Here is a 13,480-nt window from a genome sequence, read left to right on the forward strand (position 1 = left end):
CTTGTTCGAGTAAGTGCTTCTTGAAGCAGCCTCGCCGCATCAGCGGGATCGACCAAGATGTCCTCCTCGGGAACATCAACAGAGCCCGCGGGTAGACATGATTTCATAGATAAGGTAGAAGGGATCAGTCAAGTTCTTCACATGAAAAATTAAAACACGGAGAGTTTGAATTACCATGATTTTTGTCCTTCCACCCGTATTTAGTTGCCAGTCCTTCAACTACCGGTGGGATCCATCAGGTTGCTAAAGCAGACGAAGGATGGATGATCAATACTGGTATAGAAGAATATTTAATAAAAGAAATATTAAACAAAGAGTTTATGAGTCCGGTTCCAAGCGGCCGAAAAGGATGAAGCCGTTGACGGAATGATATTGTTGGTGGCAACTGCAACGAACCGTTCTATCCATCCACAGTCGTTATCGTCATCCATGCTAGATAACAGAGCATGGTGGCCACGCTTGTAGAGGTTTATCATTCATCCGCGAAAGATCTTGGGAGAATAGAGATTCATCATATGAGCTAAGGTCAGATCTTCTCCCATCTCCTGGCACAAACGCCAAAGGCAAGCAACCGTCCTTCACAAATAAGGACTTACTTATGCCAAACACACCTGGTAGCGAAGGCAAAACTCTGAAATAACGGAGTCAAGCTCTCCGCTCAAAGAGAACGTACCCAAAGTAAAGGGATACATATAAAAATATGTAAAAAAAACCCCTTGGGTAGGGTCACTCGCTCCGATAGATCAGGAGCAATAATATCCAAATCGTGACAGCGGCAATCTTCCTTTACAGCAGGAATGCTAGAAGGACGGATGGAAGAAGGATACCTACTGACGGCCCATGTACGAGAATTAATAGTAGGAAATTTCTCTTCGAAGTCTTTTGTGGTAACAAGACTTCTAAGGATGATGGAGCCCACTGTTGGAGGAGCAGAATCCTCGGCCTTGTTCTTGTTCTTTGAAAATTGGGTACGCTTTGAGGAAGAAGCCATTGTATGGAAGAAGGAAAAAGTTTTTGCTTGAAGAGAATTAGATGAAGAGCATGATGCAAGTTGAATAAGGGAAGCTTGTAAAATTATGGAAGTATAGGAGAGAAGGTTGATGCGTATAAGTAAAAGTTTTGGCGGCTAAATTTATGGCCATGATTACCTCAATAAATGGCAAAAGTTGTGCTAAATCATGGGATGACGCGTGTTCGGGACATTAAATGCGGAGAGACGTGCGTCTAATCAACCGTCAGAAGCCTTCAGGGGGAGTTATAGTAATTCGCGCCAAAAGAGTGTTTCTACCAACTTCTCGATAATACAAAGTTGTGTCACTGGAAAGCAGGGGGACTATCTGTATAGGGTAAAATATGCTTTGACACGTGGCCACCCAAAAGAGGGTCACGTGGAACCCAAGATGGAGGTATGGCTTAGACCGAAGGCAACTGTTCCGTTTGTCATCAGAAAGAATAACTCTCATAAAGATGTGATAAATACTTTTCGTCTGGTAGAATTTAATAGAGAATATTCCGTGGCATTAAGAACGATTACCCATTAAAGGGAATTTGGCATTTATGTTCACCGTTACATCTTCATCAATGACCCTCATAATTGACATTAAAGAGGGGCACGATCCTAGGACCTCATACCCTAGATGTAGCTATAAATAGTGAGTTCAGTTATCATTGTGAGCGGCACGAATTTTCTGTTACATTCTATTCAAAGTTTAATACAATCTTATCCTCTTGCTTTTCGATTTCATCACTGTTGTGCCCGGAAATCCTGTTTCCGGAATTATTATTTTTGTTATTTCGTCTCCATCTCAAGGCTAAGTATTGCATAATTTTTTAATTGTTTTATTATTTAAGGATCAAATTAATTCATGTAATTGGGTAGAATCGCGCGTCTGTTTGCACTAGTTATAAAATGATTCTTTCATAGTTTCCTAAATAAATCTTGATTCTACTCTTCCTTTCTCCTACCTTTGCCCTCCGTACGACCGTACCCCTAAAATTTATGGGATTTAAACTAACAAATACTCCATATATTTCATTTAATCTAACCCTACTCCTATAAGTTATTGAATTTAAACTAAACAGATACTCCATATATTTCATTGAATCCATGATATATTTTTCGATTAAGCAATGGAAACTGTTTCGTCGTAAATTATCTTTTTATTTCTATTTAAGAATATCAGTGACCGAGTTTAAAATGACTTGCTTTATATGAACAAGATAGATTTATGTAAAACGCCAACAATCTAGACTTTACTAGTCATAATATTCTCCTAAGTTATGAAAGTATGAGGAGTTCCATTATGCTTGTTTGTCTAGATATGTTTAACATGGCCGACTATTTGTGTAAAAATTTATTATGCTTGTTTGTCTAGATATGTTTAATATGGTCGACTATTTGTGTAAAAATCCCTTAATTATTTGCGTATTAAGATAATTTTTGGATCTAGACTTTACTAGTCATAATATTCTCCTAAGTCATCAACGCATGTATATTGTTGAAAGAAGTCTTGACTCTTGAATTTGATGTCCATTTTTTGTCTTCTTGCTCGGTTATTGTTTCTATTTCCTCATTTAATTTTGTGCTTGTTTCTGTCTCATCCTCTAACTTCCTTTTTCTCATTATTATAGCTCAGTGTTTTATTGTTCTGCTTGTATTCGTTTTCGTAGATGAAAGAAAATGGAAGTAGGGTAAGTGAAGCCTATGAAGATGGGGGTTCAAATGATAGCATACCTAACACTGAATGTCTCAGTCTTGATGAAGCTCCAAAGAAAAGGAAAGTCATGCAACCTAGATCTGATGCTTGGAACCATTTTGAGAAGTATGATGATCCTAGTGGAGCTAAAAGAGCAAAATGTAAGTATTGTGTAAAAACTTATGCAGCTGCTACGAAAGGTAATGGTACTACATCAATGAACAATCATCTCACTAAGTGTCCCAAAATGCCCCGTAAAATAGAAAATAGTCAAACACAGCTAAGTTTTCTACTAGCTTTAAATGGGGCAAATGAAGGGGTGCTTACCACTTGGAAATTTGATCAAGCACTTAGTAGGAGAGCTTTAGCTCAAATGATAATTTTGGATGAACTGCCATTTAGTTTTGTTGAAAAGGAAGGATTTAGGAAGTTTATAGGAGTCACAATACCTCAATTTCAAATTCCTTCTTGTAGAACATTGGCAAGAGATTGTTATGAACTTGATTGTGAACAAATACAAAGTTTGAAGAAGTCCTTCAATGAAGCACGTCCAAAAATCTATCTTACAACAAATACTTGGACTTTTATACAAAGAATAAACTATATGTGTCTTACTGCGCACTTTATTGACAGCGATTGGAAATTACATAAAAGGATAATAAAATTTTATCCTATCTCTAGTCATAAGGGTGATGATATGGCGGCGGTTATTACTAATTGCTTGCTTGATTGGGGTTTGGAAAATGTATTTACTATAACGGTAGATAATGCTAGTTCCAATGATGTCACAGTAAGAGAAGTGTCTAAATAATTGACTACTTGGGGAACTAATATAATGAATGGTAAACATCGGCATGTTAGATGTATGGCTCACATACTTAATCTCATTGTACAAGATGGGTTGAAAGAAATTGGTGTTTCTATCAAGAGAGTTAGACAAACTGTGAGATACATTAGACTATCTCCCGCTAGGATTAGAAAGTTTAAAGAATGTTGTGAATCTCAAAAGTTAACTTCCAAGAGAACATTATGCTTATATGTTTCTACTCGATGGAACTCTACATACATGATGTTAGACACAGCACAACAATTTGAGCTTGCCTTTGACAAATATAGTTTCTTTGATCATGGATTGTTGTATCATCTTCGTACCTATGTACGTGAAGATGGAACTAGTGCAGGTGATCTCACAAGTGTTGACTGGGATAATGTGAGAATAATGGTAAAATTTCTTGAAGCTTTTTATTTGCTTACTTTGAGGGCCTCTGGTTCTATTTATGTCACTTCCAATGTATATTTTGTTGAAATTTATGAGCTTGATCTTATTTTGAAAGATTTGATGGAACATGAAGATGCTAGTTTGAAAGAAATGGCAAAAAAAATAAAAGAAAAATTTGTCAAGTATTGGGGTGAACCTGAAAAAATGAACAATATGATCTTTATTGCATCAATTTTGAATCCCCGTAACAAGCTTGACTATGTTCCTTTTGCAATTGTGAGGATGTTTGGAGAAAAAGAAGGGAAGAAATTGATTTTAGAAGTGAAAAATTATATGGATTCTTTGTTTGATTATTATGTAAAGAAAAATTCAAAAGGATCTACATCTGCTTCATCTGGAAACACAACAATTACTGTGAGTGGTTATGGTAGCTTTTTGAAAAGAGGAACAATGAGAACGAAATTGGAATTTGAGAAACATAAGGAAGTGACAGGAGCCTTAGGTGCTAAATCAAAGTTAGATAGATATCTTGCTGAAGATATTGAGCCCGAAACGGATAAGTTTAAAATCTTAAAGTGGTGGAAAATCAATGAGCCTAGATGTCCCATTCTTGCGGAGATGGCTCATGATGTGTTAGCCATTCCTATTTCAAGTGTTGCATCAGAATGTGCATTCAGTACTGGAGGTCGCATTCTTGACTCGTTTAGGAGTTCGTTGACGCCTAAACTGGTGCAATCTCTTATTTGTCTTCAAGATTGGCTTAGAAGTGAACCTATTCCTATTAAAGTTGAGGAAGACTTGGAGTATCTAGAACAACTGGAACTTGGTAATTATTTTGTGTTTTGCATTTATTATATTACAAATAGTTTACTTAACACTGATGCTTGACAAAGTTTTCTTCAATATTTTCCTTAGATTTGGCAAATTGTGCAAAAGATTCAACTATTATTGACATATAGTTGCAACTTATGGCATATGTGGTAAGTTGATAACCTTCTGTATATTTGATGATATAACATTGATATACTTTATTATAAATCAATTGTGTTTTTTGACTTATAATTATGTCTTTTTTGCAAAGGTTTGATCATGGCGCCTAAATGGAACTTACGGATTATGTATCATCTTCATAAATGTTTAGATCAACAAGTAAATAGACAAGTGATGTTGCAGTAATAACTTGCTAGTGAGCTCTTTTGGTAGACAAACTGATGTTGCAGTAGTACTTAATGTAGTTATTTTGCTGATTTTGAGACTTAAACAGCATGAAAACTTTCTAATTTCTGAATTACTCTTTTGGTTATGTGATATTGCTTGTACTGAACAGTGGTTTCCTACTAGCTGCTCAAGCTAATTTTTGGATATAATGAATGAAGTTCATGTGCAAATTATCACATTGGCATATTTCTAGGTTTTTGGCAGCAAAGCAGCATAGATTCTGGGTTTTTTGTTCTCTCATGGCTGAATATTGGACATATGTTGCTGCATATTGAATTTGATATGGGTATTCTGTTTTTTGATTATGTGCAAATTATCACATTGGCATGTGATTTTATAAATAAACCAGATGGCTGCTACTTTTCAAGCTCATGTTGGTGGTCTATTGTTCGCTCCAGAAGAAATGGCATCTTGGTATATGTTAAAAAATGTACATGCTTTTATTTGATTCTTGGTAGACCAAAAGGTTTTTGGGAGATAATAGTCCTTATCGCTATATTTGTGTTACTAAGATTATAGTATATTTTTTCTACAAATCAGATTTTTTAATCAAGAATACTCCTCAGCAACACAAATCAGATTTATATAAATAAAAGAACAGATTTATGATTTATCACATTCAAGCAACACAAGAAGTCCGAAATTTTGGAAAAAATCAACAAATTAGTCAGTCCAGTTAATACGTAGAAGAAGCCCAATATGATAATGTTCAAACTAAAAACCGAACCGAAATAAACCGAACCGAAATTAGAAAACCGAACTAAACCGAACTTATTTCAGTTCGGTTTCGGTTAATACTCTTACAAAACCGAAAACCAAATAACCGAACCGAATTTCTTCAAAACCGAACTGAACCGACCGAACGCCCACCCCTAGATATAGACTGTCTTTTATATCAGTACTCACCACAAAATTCACAAAATAATCATATTATATTATATTAAATTACATACATTTGAGTCCGAAAATGATGTGCACCCAAATAATCAACTCCATTAGCAAATCGTCATAAATATACATATCAATTAAACGTCGATTCAAGTTACAAGGTGTCACAATTCACAAACTTACAACCGCCAAAATTAACCAGTTTCCTTGCATTAGCACAAACTAATTTCTTAGAAGTAGAAAGACAAAGACAAGTCACCCAGTGTTGGTGAAAAACTAGAGGAGCCAATCAAATCCAAAGCTGTTGAGTCACTGATACATGTGCATGCCATTAACCAAATAGTGCTTACACTTTCAGCAATCATTTTCTTCCTTCAATGTAAATTCAACCGACTCAAACTCCCATCGAAAAGGAGAGGGTGGTGAATCCCTCTTCTTTGGAGAAGATGGAGGAGACTTCCATGAGGATCTCAACCAAGAGAACTCTGGCATAGGCAATTCTTCTGGCACAGGGTAACAGCGTGGGCTATCCATTCCTTGATCACTCTGCGGAAGCAATAAAAAGTAGCCTGAGATCACTACAACACATTCAGATTTTACCTTCCAGACCACACTTATGCATGTGAAAATGTAGAAGAATGAAGGACTAGACTCACCATTCCCATATCCATTTTTGGTATTTCAATAGGAGTAGCTGAATCTGCAGGAAAATTGTGCGTTAGGTTCTCCTGAAGTATCTAATTGGATACATAGCATGAAATGTACTGTTTAACCGTTTTTATTCGTGAGCGAGAAGCAACCAGAGCAAAGATGCATAAACAAGAATAGTGGCCGCCACAACCACAGTGCACCAATGCAATACTAGCTTTCTGCATTCAAGCACTAATTTTTCTCCAAATAATGGAGCAATCAAACACAAACCAAAAGACAATCTGAAGAATCAAAACTTCAAGCCAGGTAATATCGATAACAATTTGTTGCTAGAGAACTATACCAATGATTAGGGCTAGGTTACTAGTTCATTTTAACCTGGGGAAAAAAAACTGATCGTATTGATAACTTTGGTTTATGTTTTTTTTTTTCTGGTGTTGGCTTTCATTCTCAAAGTTCAGTTGTTTGTTTTATGTTGTGGAAAGAAAAAAACAAAATACTGAAGAAAGAAACAAAAATATATCAAGACCCTTCTTATCTATTTGTTTATTATCGTGTTGTCCAAAAACCTTTTAAGAATTTAATGTTTAAATATTGTAAGATCATTTTTTATTGGCAAGAACACGGCAATTAATTTATACAAGTTTAAGACAAAAATGTTGTATTCAAGAAATCAATTAGAAACTCAAAAAAGAGATTGGAAAGGGAAAAAAATTGAGCCGCACTGAATCTATTTCAGTAGGTGATTGGTTTGTTAAAAGACTGAAAAACCCAATCAAGCGAACCAACTTATCACAAAACTGACTTTATACACATCCCACAAGAAAGAAGAAATTACCACATCCAGGCAGAACTAATTCCAAGAAATGTTTTGGTGTCATCACTGATCTTTGTGCCTCAATGCATTTTTTATGATCATGAAGAAATGTCTCCTCTGCAATGTTAACCTCACTTGGAACTTTAAGCTCCTTCTGTGAATTCTTTTTCTTTGTTGCTTCTTCAGGAGGGGCAGTTGACTTGTTTGTGATGTCATTGAGGGCATTACGACTTTTAAGCCCTATAATACCTTTCTTAATAGCTTCTGGTTTACCGCTCTTTGATTTGCCTGATATCACACCCTCTACAAAAAAAAATGAAATTACCTATAAGCATAGCTGCAATAATTTAACGAATTTTCCAGATAAACAGGTAAATTCCTGGCATAAGTATCTTGGACAAGGCAAATATGGATAAACCAAATCATACTTTTGAGGTATATGTCCGAGTTTTCATCTTGAAAGATTAGCGGCCTCTGAATGAGATTTTTTGCCATGATTATAGCTCTCAATCAAATGATGCCTGCAGCATTACAGTGTTACGAATCATAAATAAGGTACACAAGACAGTGAAATCGACGAGTTATGATGAGTCGATGCTTCAAAGATTTTACTCAAAACAAGCTCAGACAGTGCAAACTAAACTACCACAAGAAGAAGCAATAAACCTAGTCTCCATCGACTCTACAATCTTAGTTTTGTCCTCTCCTAATGTCTTACTTCTGACATCCAAAATTATCTGTTTAGGCAATGCTAAAACAAGGCATGAAACGCAATGCTAAAAAAATTAAGAAAAAAATAAAAAGGCATTTCTTTCAAAGTTCTCTCTGTGTGGAATCATGATATAATCTAACAATCTAATAATTAATAATCACGGTAGACAAGATATCTTTGAATGGTAAGAAAGCAGAAATATTCGGTAAATAAATTAAAAAGTAGTAACATTTGCATTCGAAGGGCTATTAACTCGCAATATGAAAAATCCATTTTGAAAGCCTGAATATCTTTTTCCCTTATTTCCATAATATCATTTCCCAGATATCTGATTATGATTATTCAAAAGGAAAATCAGTACACCCAACAACTTCACACCCATTATCACATGGAAAACAAGTAAGAACTGCATATTTCATCTGTCCCGACATATGTGACGTCCCAATTTGCTAAGACACGACTAGATTAAAGAAATTTATTCCCTATTTTCAGACACCAGAATATTGAATTAAGTATTAAATTGTGAATGCAGCATTTGGGCCAGTTCACAATACAAAGCAACACAGTTGATTTGGTAAAAGGAGTAGATTTTACTAATAGAAAAACGCATTTCAATTATAATGAGAGAGGGGATGAAATCTCGAGGAAACTTACAACTCGATTTCGCCGGAGAAGAGAATGCCGAGAAGTTTGCGCCTGAGAGTGGTGTCAATTTAGGGCAAAAGCGGTAGATGAATACAGTTCAAATTTGGGGAATTTGCGGGGTAAAATGAACCCGACCTTTAATTGGAAATTGCAGCCCAAATGAATTCTTTGATTCCCACTTATAGCCTTTTGGGCTTCATTTCCAAAATTAGAATTGAGCCAAAACAAACGATAAAGGGAATCTTACATAGATGAGAACTTTACATAACTGTCACAGTTTAAAAGAAATATAATAAATTCTTAGCATGAAACTCAATATTACAGTTATGGCATGAAAATATTTATATTTATAGCACACATTTTTATTAAAATAGGAATATTAATTATTAATCCGTAGACATAAGTAATTTGAATGGAAAGTCAATAATTCTTTTTACAAAAATCATGCCTCTTTATCTATTAGCTTTCCTTCTTTTTCTTCATCTTCTTAATTTTGTTTTCTGCCGAAACCAATATATTTTCTAAATTTGTTTCATTTGTTTTCTTTTTAATTATCTTTCTTAAGTTTTTCTCTTCCTTCTTTCTTCCTTTCTCAACATAAATATCTTACTTCGATAATGATATATGTTAATATATACAAAACGTATATATAAAAAAATATACATTGAATTAACACATATAAAATATATAAAAAATATACATAAAAAATACATCTTCAATTAAGATGACACTTAGACATGTGAAGTATACATAAAAATATATATCTTAAATTTAATTAAGATGGCATATATATATACAAAAATAATATACATAAAAAATACATCCTGAATTAAAATGGCACTTGACATATAAAATATATTTAAAATATATATTAAAAATACATCTTAAAATAAGATGGCACTTCACAAATAAATATACAAAAATTATATACATAAAAATACATTTTGAATTAAAGTGATACTTGATATACAGAGTATAAAAGACGTATAAATCAATACATCTTGAATTTAGGTGGCATTCACATATGCATCAGATTTTTAAAAATGGAGTGAAGAAGATGAATGTTGGAAAGAGGGAATGGAGATGAACAAAAAAAGTACTTCTTGTGATTAGTGAGTCAATTAACTTATTAAATATTGAGCTTAATTTTTATAATATGCTAATAATAAAAAAAAATGCTCTTTATGGAATAAACAATAAATGATGCTATTTTTTTAAATAATAGTTAAAAAAAGATCAAGTGTGTAAAAAACTCTACATACATAAATGTCCCAAATAAGTTCCAACTTATCAACCTCTAGCTATTAATCATAAACTTACCAAAACTAGCCAATCACATATAAAAATTGAAAACCCAAATAAATAAGGTTCTTTCTCTCCAAGAATCACACAAAGATCTCCTTCCATATTTTCAAGTGTGATCAGCAACATCATATGCAAGACGGAAAGAAAATTTTATGGATGAGGTAGCAAATAAGGTAATGAAATACAAAAAAAATATATACAAGATTCTAAAAATCTAAGCAAAAGGACATTTTTCAGCGAGTATGGTTGAAATTCATTAAAAACATGTAGATGAGTCAATATACAAATTTTAAAAAAGATTGAAGGTGATTTGGACTGATTTGGTATCAAAATTTTTAGTTAAAATCGAGTTTAAAAAATTCTTATGCGACACATGTATCACACACAGAGGTATACGTGGAGATACATGTGATACACATTTGATACAAATATAATATATACGTGATACACAAATGATACATAGTGTGATACACAAATCATTTTTTTCATGTTTCATCTTCTACTTCGAATTTTCAATTCAAACCACCTCAAAACTCCGCAAAATAATCTCAAAACTAAGATTCAAACACCTTAAGATATACTCAATCTATTCTAATAACACTCATTCAAAGAAAGCAAAAAGTTAACCTTGTTTTAACTACAAATAGCTAATTGGTTAATATTTGACTAATATTAGTAATATTTAATGAATTTGTCAATTTTCGTAATAAGCTACTTATAAATGGACATAGTTGGTAGTTTCCCAACGATGAATAAGTTAGAGTCACATTATTGTGTTATATTATTTCGTATTAATTGTTTGGTTTGGTGTATCAAAAATAACATGCATTGTATAATTTGTAAAAGGAAAATTATTTGCTTTCTTTTCAAAAACCCTCCACATTCTTTGAAAAGGATTTGGAAAAGATTTTGAAAGGCACATTCTATCTTTATACATGTTTATTCATGTATTAAAATTTATGGTATTGCTAATGTCATAATTTGCTATATTTAAGAATAATATTAAATAAGGTATATAACTAATAAATAAATAAATACATATATTAATTATACATAAATTAAAAAATACTACCAGATAAAAAATTAATAATACTAAAACTAATACATATATTATTTTTCCTAATACATTCTACCAAACAACTCCTACAACTTCCCGTTCATCTTTGAATTATATTCCTTCATAGAAGTCCAACTCAGTTTGCGTCATGTTTTAGGCTTACAACGGGATGATTTGACAGAATAAGGGTAGTGAAGGAAATTTTTTTCTCTTTAATTTGTACAAAATATAAAATTTATCAATTGATTTTGTAATGTTCAATATTTAAGTGGAAAGGACAAATGTCAATTCTACCTCTCTTTTTTTTTTGGTTGTTGAGGAAAAGGACGAAAGGCAGTACAGGATCACATGACTTGATGAGAAGGGAACCGAGAAAAACGTATCAAACATTTACAGAAAATGAGATGTGGATAAGATGTACTGTATGTCGTACTCCGCATTGTTACGAAGGCGGATTCAAGATTTAAATTTTATAGATTTAATTTTTAAGTTTTTTAATATTGAATTCATTATATTTTTAAGTTTTTTAATATTGAATCCATTATATTTTTAAGTTATAAGTTCATATTTATTATTCTTACAGTTTCAATAAATTCTTATGTATAAATCTTTTCCTTATATCAAAATTTATGAATTTAATTGAACTTATAAGTTCAAACACTACATTCGCCCTTGGTTCGTACTGACCCTTTGTGGCTGCAAAAATAACAAATGGATTTCAGAAGACAATATTAGGAAGAATACAGACCTCCTAAATTAGTCCCTCATTTCCACAAAATAGTTCGTCGGTCGGTATGGTATTTAGATATTTCGGTTCGATATTTTCGGTATTCGCTTTCTTAAAATATTTTTATCAATACCGTACCTAATTAAATTCGGTATGGTTTAATTTTTCTCCTTTCGGTTTCGATTTCGGTTCAGTAACTTCGGTTTATTCGGTTTGAATACTAACTAGCACATAGAGTCATAGACGGTAATATTCCAAATTAAAGTACTCGAAAGTACAAAATTTAAAATGTTTGTTGACAAAAGTTTTGTCCAAAACCAACAAATACCAACCCAGAGAGAGGAAACTGTGCACAAAAGAATAAATTTGATTATTAGAAATGTCTTGTTACTTGTTTAGAGTTAATTGATGAACTTAGAGAATAAATGAAAGTAAAATTTTAGATTTCTTATATTTATGTTATAACTAATAATATGTATATTGTGTAATATAATATATATTTCGGTACAGTATCGGTATTTCAGTATTTTATTTTAAAATATCAAATACCATACCTAATACCAATTTTTTTAAAAACTTAAAACCAAATACCATACCGATCGAATACCAAAATATCGAATATCAAATACCAAACTTTTTTATTTTGGTACGGTAATTCGGTATTTATCAAATTATGCACAACCCTATTTTTGGCTATGTTTTGTTTTGGACAAAAATAATATTTTTAGTTAAAAGTAATTTTTCTCCTTTCGGTTTCGATTTCGGTTCAGTAACTTCGGTTTATTTGGTTTGAATACTAACTAGCGCATAGAGTCATAGACGGTAATATTCCAAATTAAAGTACTCGAAAGTACAAAATTTAAAATGTTTGTTGACAAAAGTTTTGTCCAAAACCAACAAATACCAACCCAGAGAGAGGAAACTGTGCATAAAAGAATAAATTTGATTATTAGAAATGTCTTGTTACTTGCTTAGAGTTAATTGATGAACTTAGAGAATAAATGAAAGTAAAATTCTAGATTTCTTATATTTATGTTATAACTAATAATATGTATATTGTGTAATATAATATATATTTCGGTACGGTATCGGTATTTCAGTATTTTATTTTAAAATACCAAATACCATACCTAATACCAATTTTTTTAAAAACTTAAAACCAAATACCATACCGATCGAATACCAAAATATCGAATATCAAATACCAAAATTTTTGATTTTGGTACGGTAATTCGGTATTTATCAAATTATGCACAACCCTATTTTTGGCTATGTTTTGTTTTGGGCAAAAATAATATTTTTAGTTAAAAGTATTTTTTCTTCCTGAAGTTAAGGTGCTTGTTTAAGCTTTTAAAATAGAAAGAAAAATATTTTTGAGTAAAAGTAAAAATAGTTTTTGAGAAAAAAGAAAAAGTAATTCTTCTAAAAAATATGCTTAGAAGCACGTTTTATAAGTTTAGTCAAATACTAATTGTTGTTCAAAAGTATTTTTTAAATTAATTAACCAAAATACAAATTACTTCACACCAAAAAATATTTTTAGAT

General features: G+C 32.3%; 3 protein-coding genes across 4 annotated transcripts; 2 read left to right on the forward strand and 1 right to left on the reverse strand.

The window, feature by feature from the left end:
* Positions 1-1,400: 1,400 nt before the first annotated feature.
* Positions 1,401-3,507, forward strand: LOC104091981 (zinc finger BED domain-containing protein RICESLEEPER 1-like). Its single transcript, XM_070180080.1, has 2 exons — positions 1,401-1,406; positions 2,671-3,507. The coding sequence occupies exons 1-2, from the start codon at positions 1,401-1,403 to the stop codon at positions 3,505-3,507; spliced, it is 843 nt and encodes a 280-aa protein (XP_070036181.1).
* Positions 3,508-3,531: 24 nt separating this feature from the next.
* On the forward strand, positions 3,532-4,874 carry LOC104091982 (zinc finger BED domain-containing protein RICESLEEPER 2-like). Its single transcript, XM_070180081.1, has 2 exons — positions 3,532-4,741; positions 4,831-4,874. Exons 1-2 carry the CDS (start codon positions 3,532-3,534, stop codon positions 4,872-4,874), a joined length of 1,254 nt encoding a protein of 417 aa, XP_070036182.1.
* Positions 4,875-6,106: 1,232 nt separating this feature from the next.
* On the reverse strand, positions 6,107-8,989 carry LOC104114654 (protein PATRONUS 2-like). Of its 2 annotated transcripts, none has more exons than XM_009625147.4 (5): positions 8,856-8,989; positions 7,918-8,010; positions 7,511-7,792; positions 6,678-6,721; positions 6,107-6,567 (listed from the first exon to the last, which is right to left on the reverse strand). In XM_009625147.4, the coding sequence occupies exons 2-5, from the start codon at positions 7,982-7,984 to the stop codon at positions 6,376-6,378; spliced, it is 585 nt and encodes a 194-aa protein (XP_009623442.1). In that variant the 5' UTR covers positions 7,985-8,010; positions 8,856-8,989; the 3' UTR covers positions 6,107-6,375. The 2 variants fall into 2 exon arrangements, with proteins under 2 accessions (XP_009623442.1, XP_009623443.1); XM_009625148.4 differs by having other exon boundaries at positions 6,386-6,590.
* Positions 8,990-13,480: the final 4,491 nt, after the last annotated feature.

This window comes from Nicotiana tomentosiformis, chromosome 7 (assembly GCF_000390325.3).
Source record: "Nicotiana tomentosiformis chromosome 7, ASM39032v3, whole genome shotgun sequence".
In the NCBI taxonomy this organism is placed as follows: Eukaryota; Viridiplantae; Streptophyta; class Magnoliopsida; order Solanales; family Solanaceae; genus Nicotiana; species Nicotiana tomentosiformis.

What these genes read in the sequence shown, in the direction of transcription:
- LOC104091982 (XM_070180081.1), top strand. Translation starts at nt 3,532, where the DNA reads ATGAATGGTAAACATCGGCATGTTAGATGTATGGCTCACATACTTAAT. An exon ending in TCTAGAACAACTGGAACTTG is followed by an intron (nt 4,742 to 4,830) that starts GTAATTATTTTG and finishes TATTTTCCTTAG; the next exon opens with ATTTGGCAAATTGTGCAAAA.
- LOC104114654 (XM_009625147.4), bottom strand. Translation starts at nt 7,984, where the DNA reads ATGGCAAAAAATCTCATTCAGAGGCCGCTAATCTTTCAAGATGAAAAC. An exon ending in ATTAGTTCTGCCTGGATGTG is followed by an intron (nt 6,722 to 7,510) that starts GTAATTTCTTCT and finishes ATTTTCCTGCAG; the next exon opens with ATTCAGCTACTCCTATTGAA. An exon ending in CAAAAATGGATATGGGAATG is followed by an intron (nt 6,568 to 6,677) that starts GTGAGTCTAGTC and finishes TTGCTTCCGCAG; the next exon opens with AGTGATCAAGGAATGGATAG.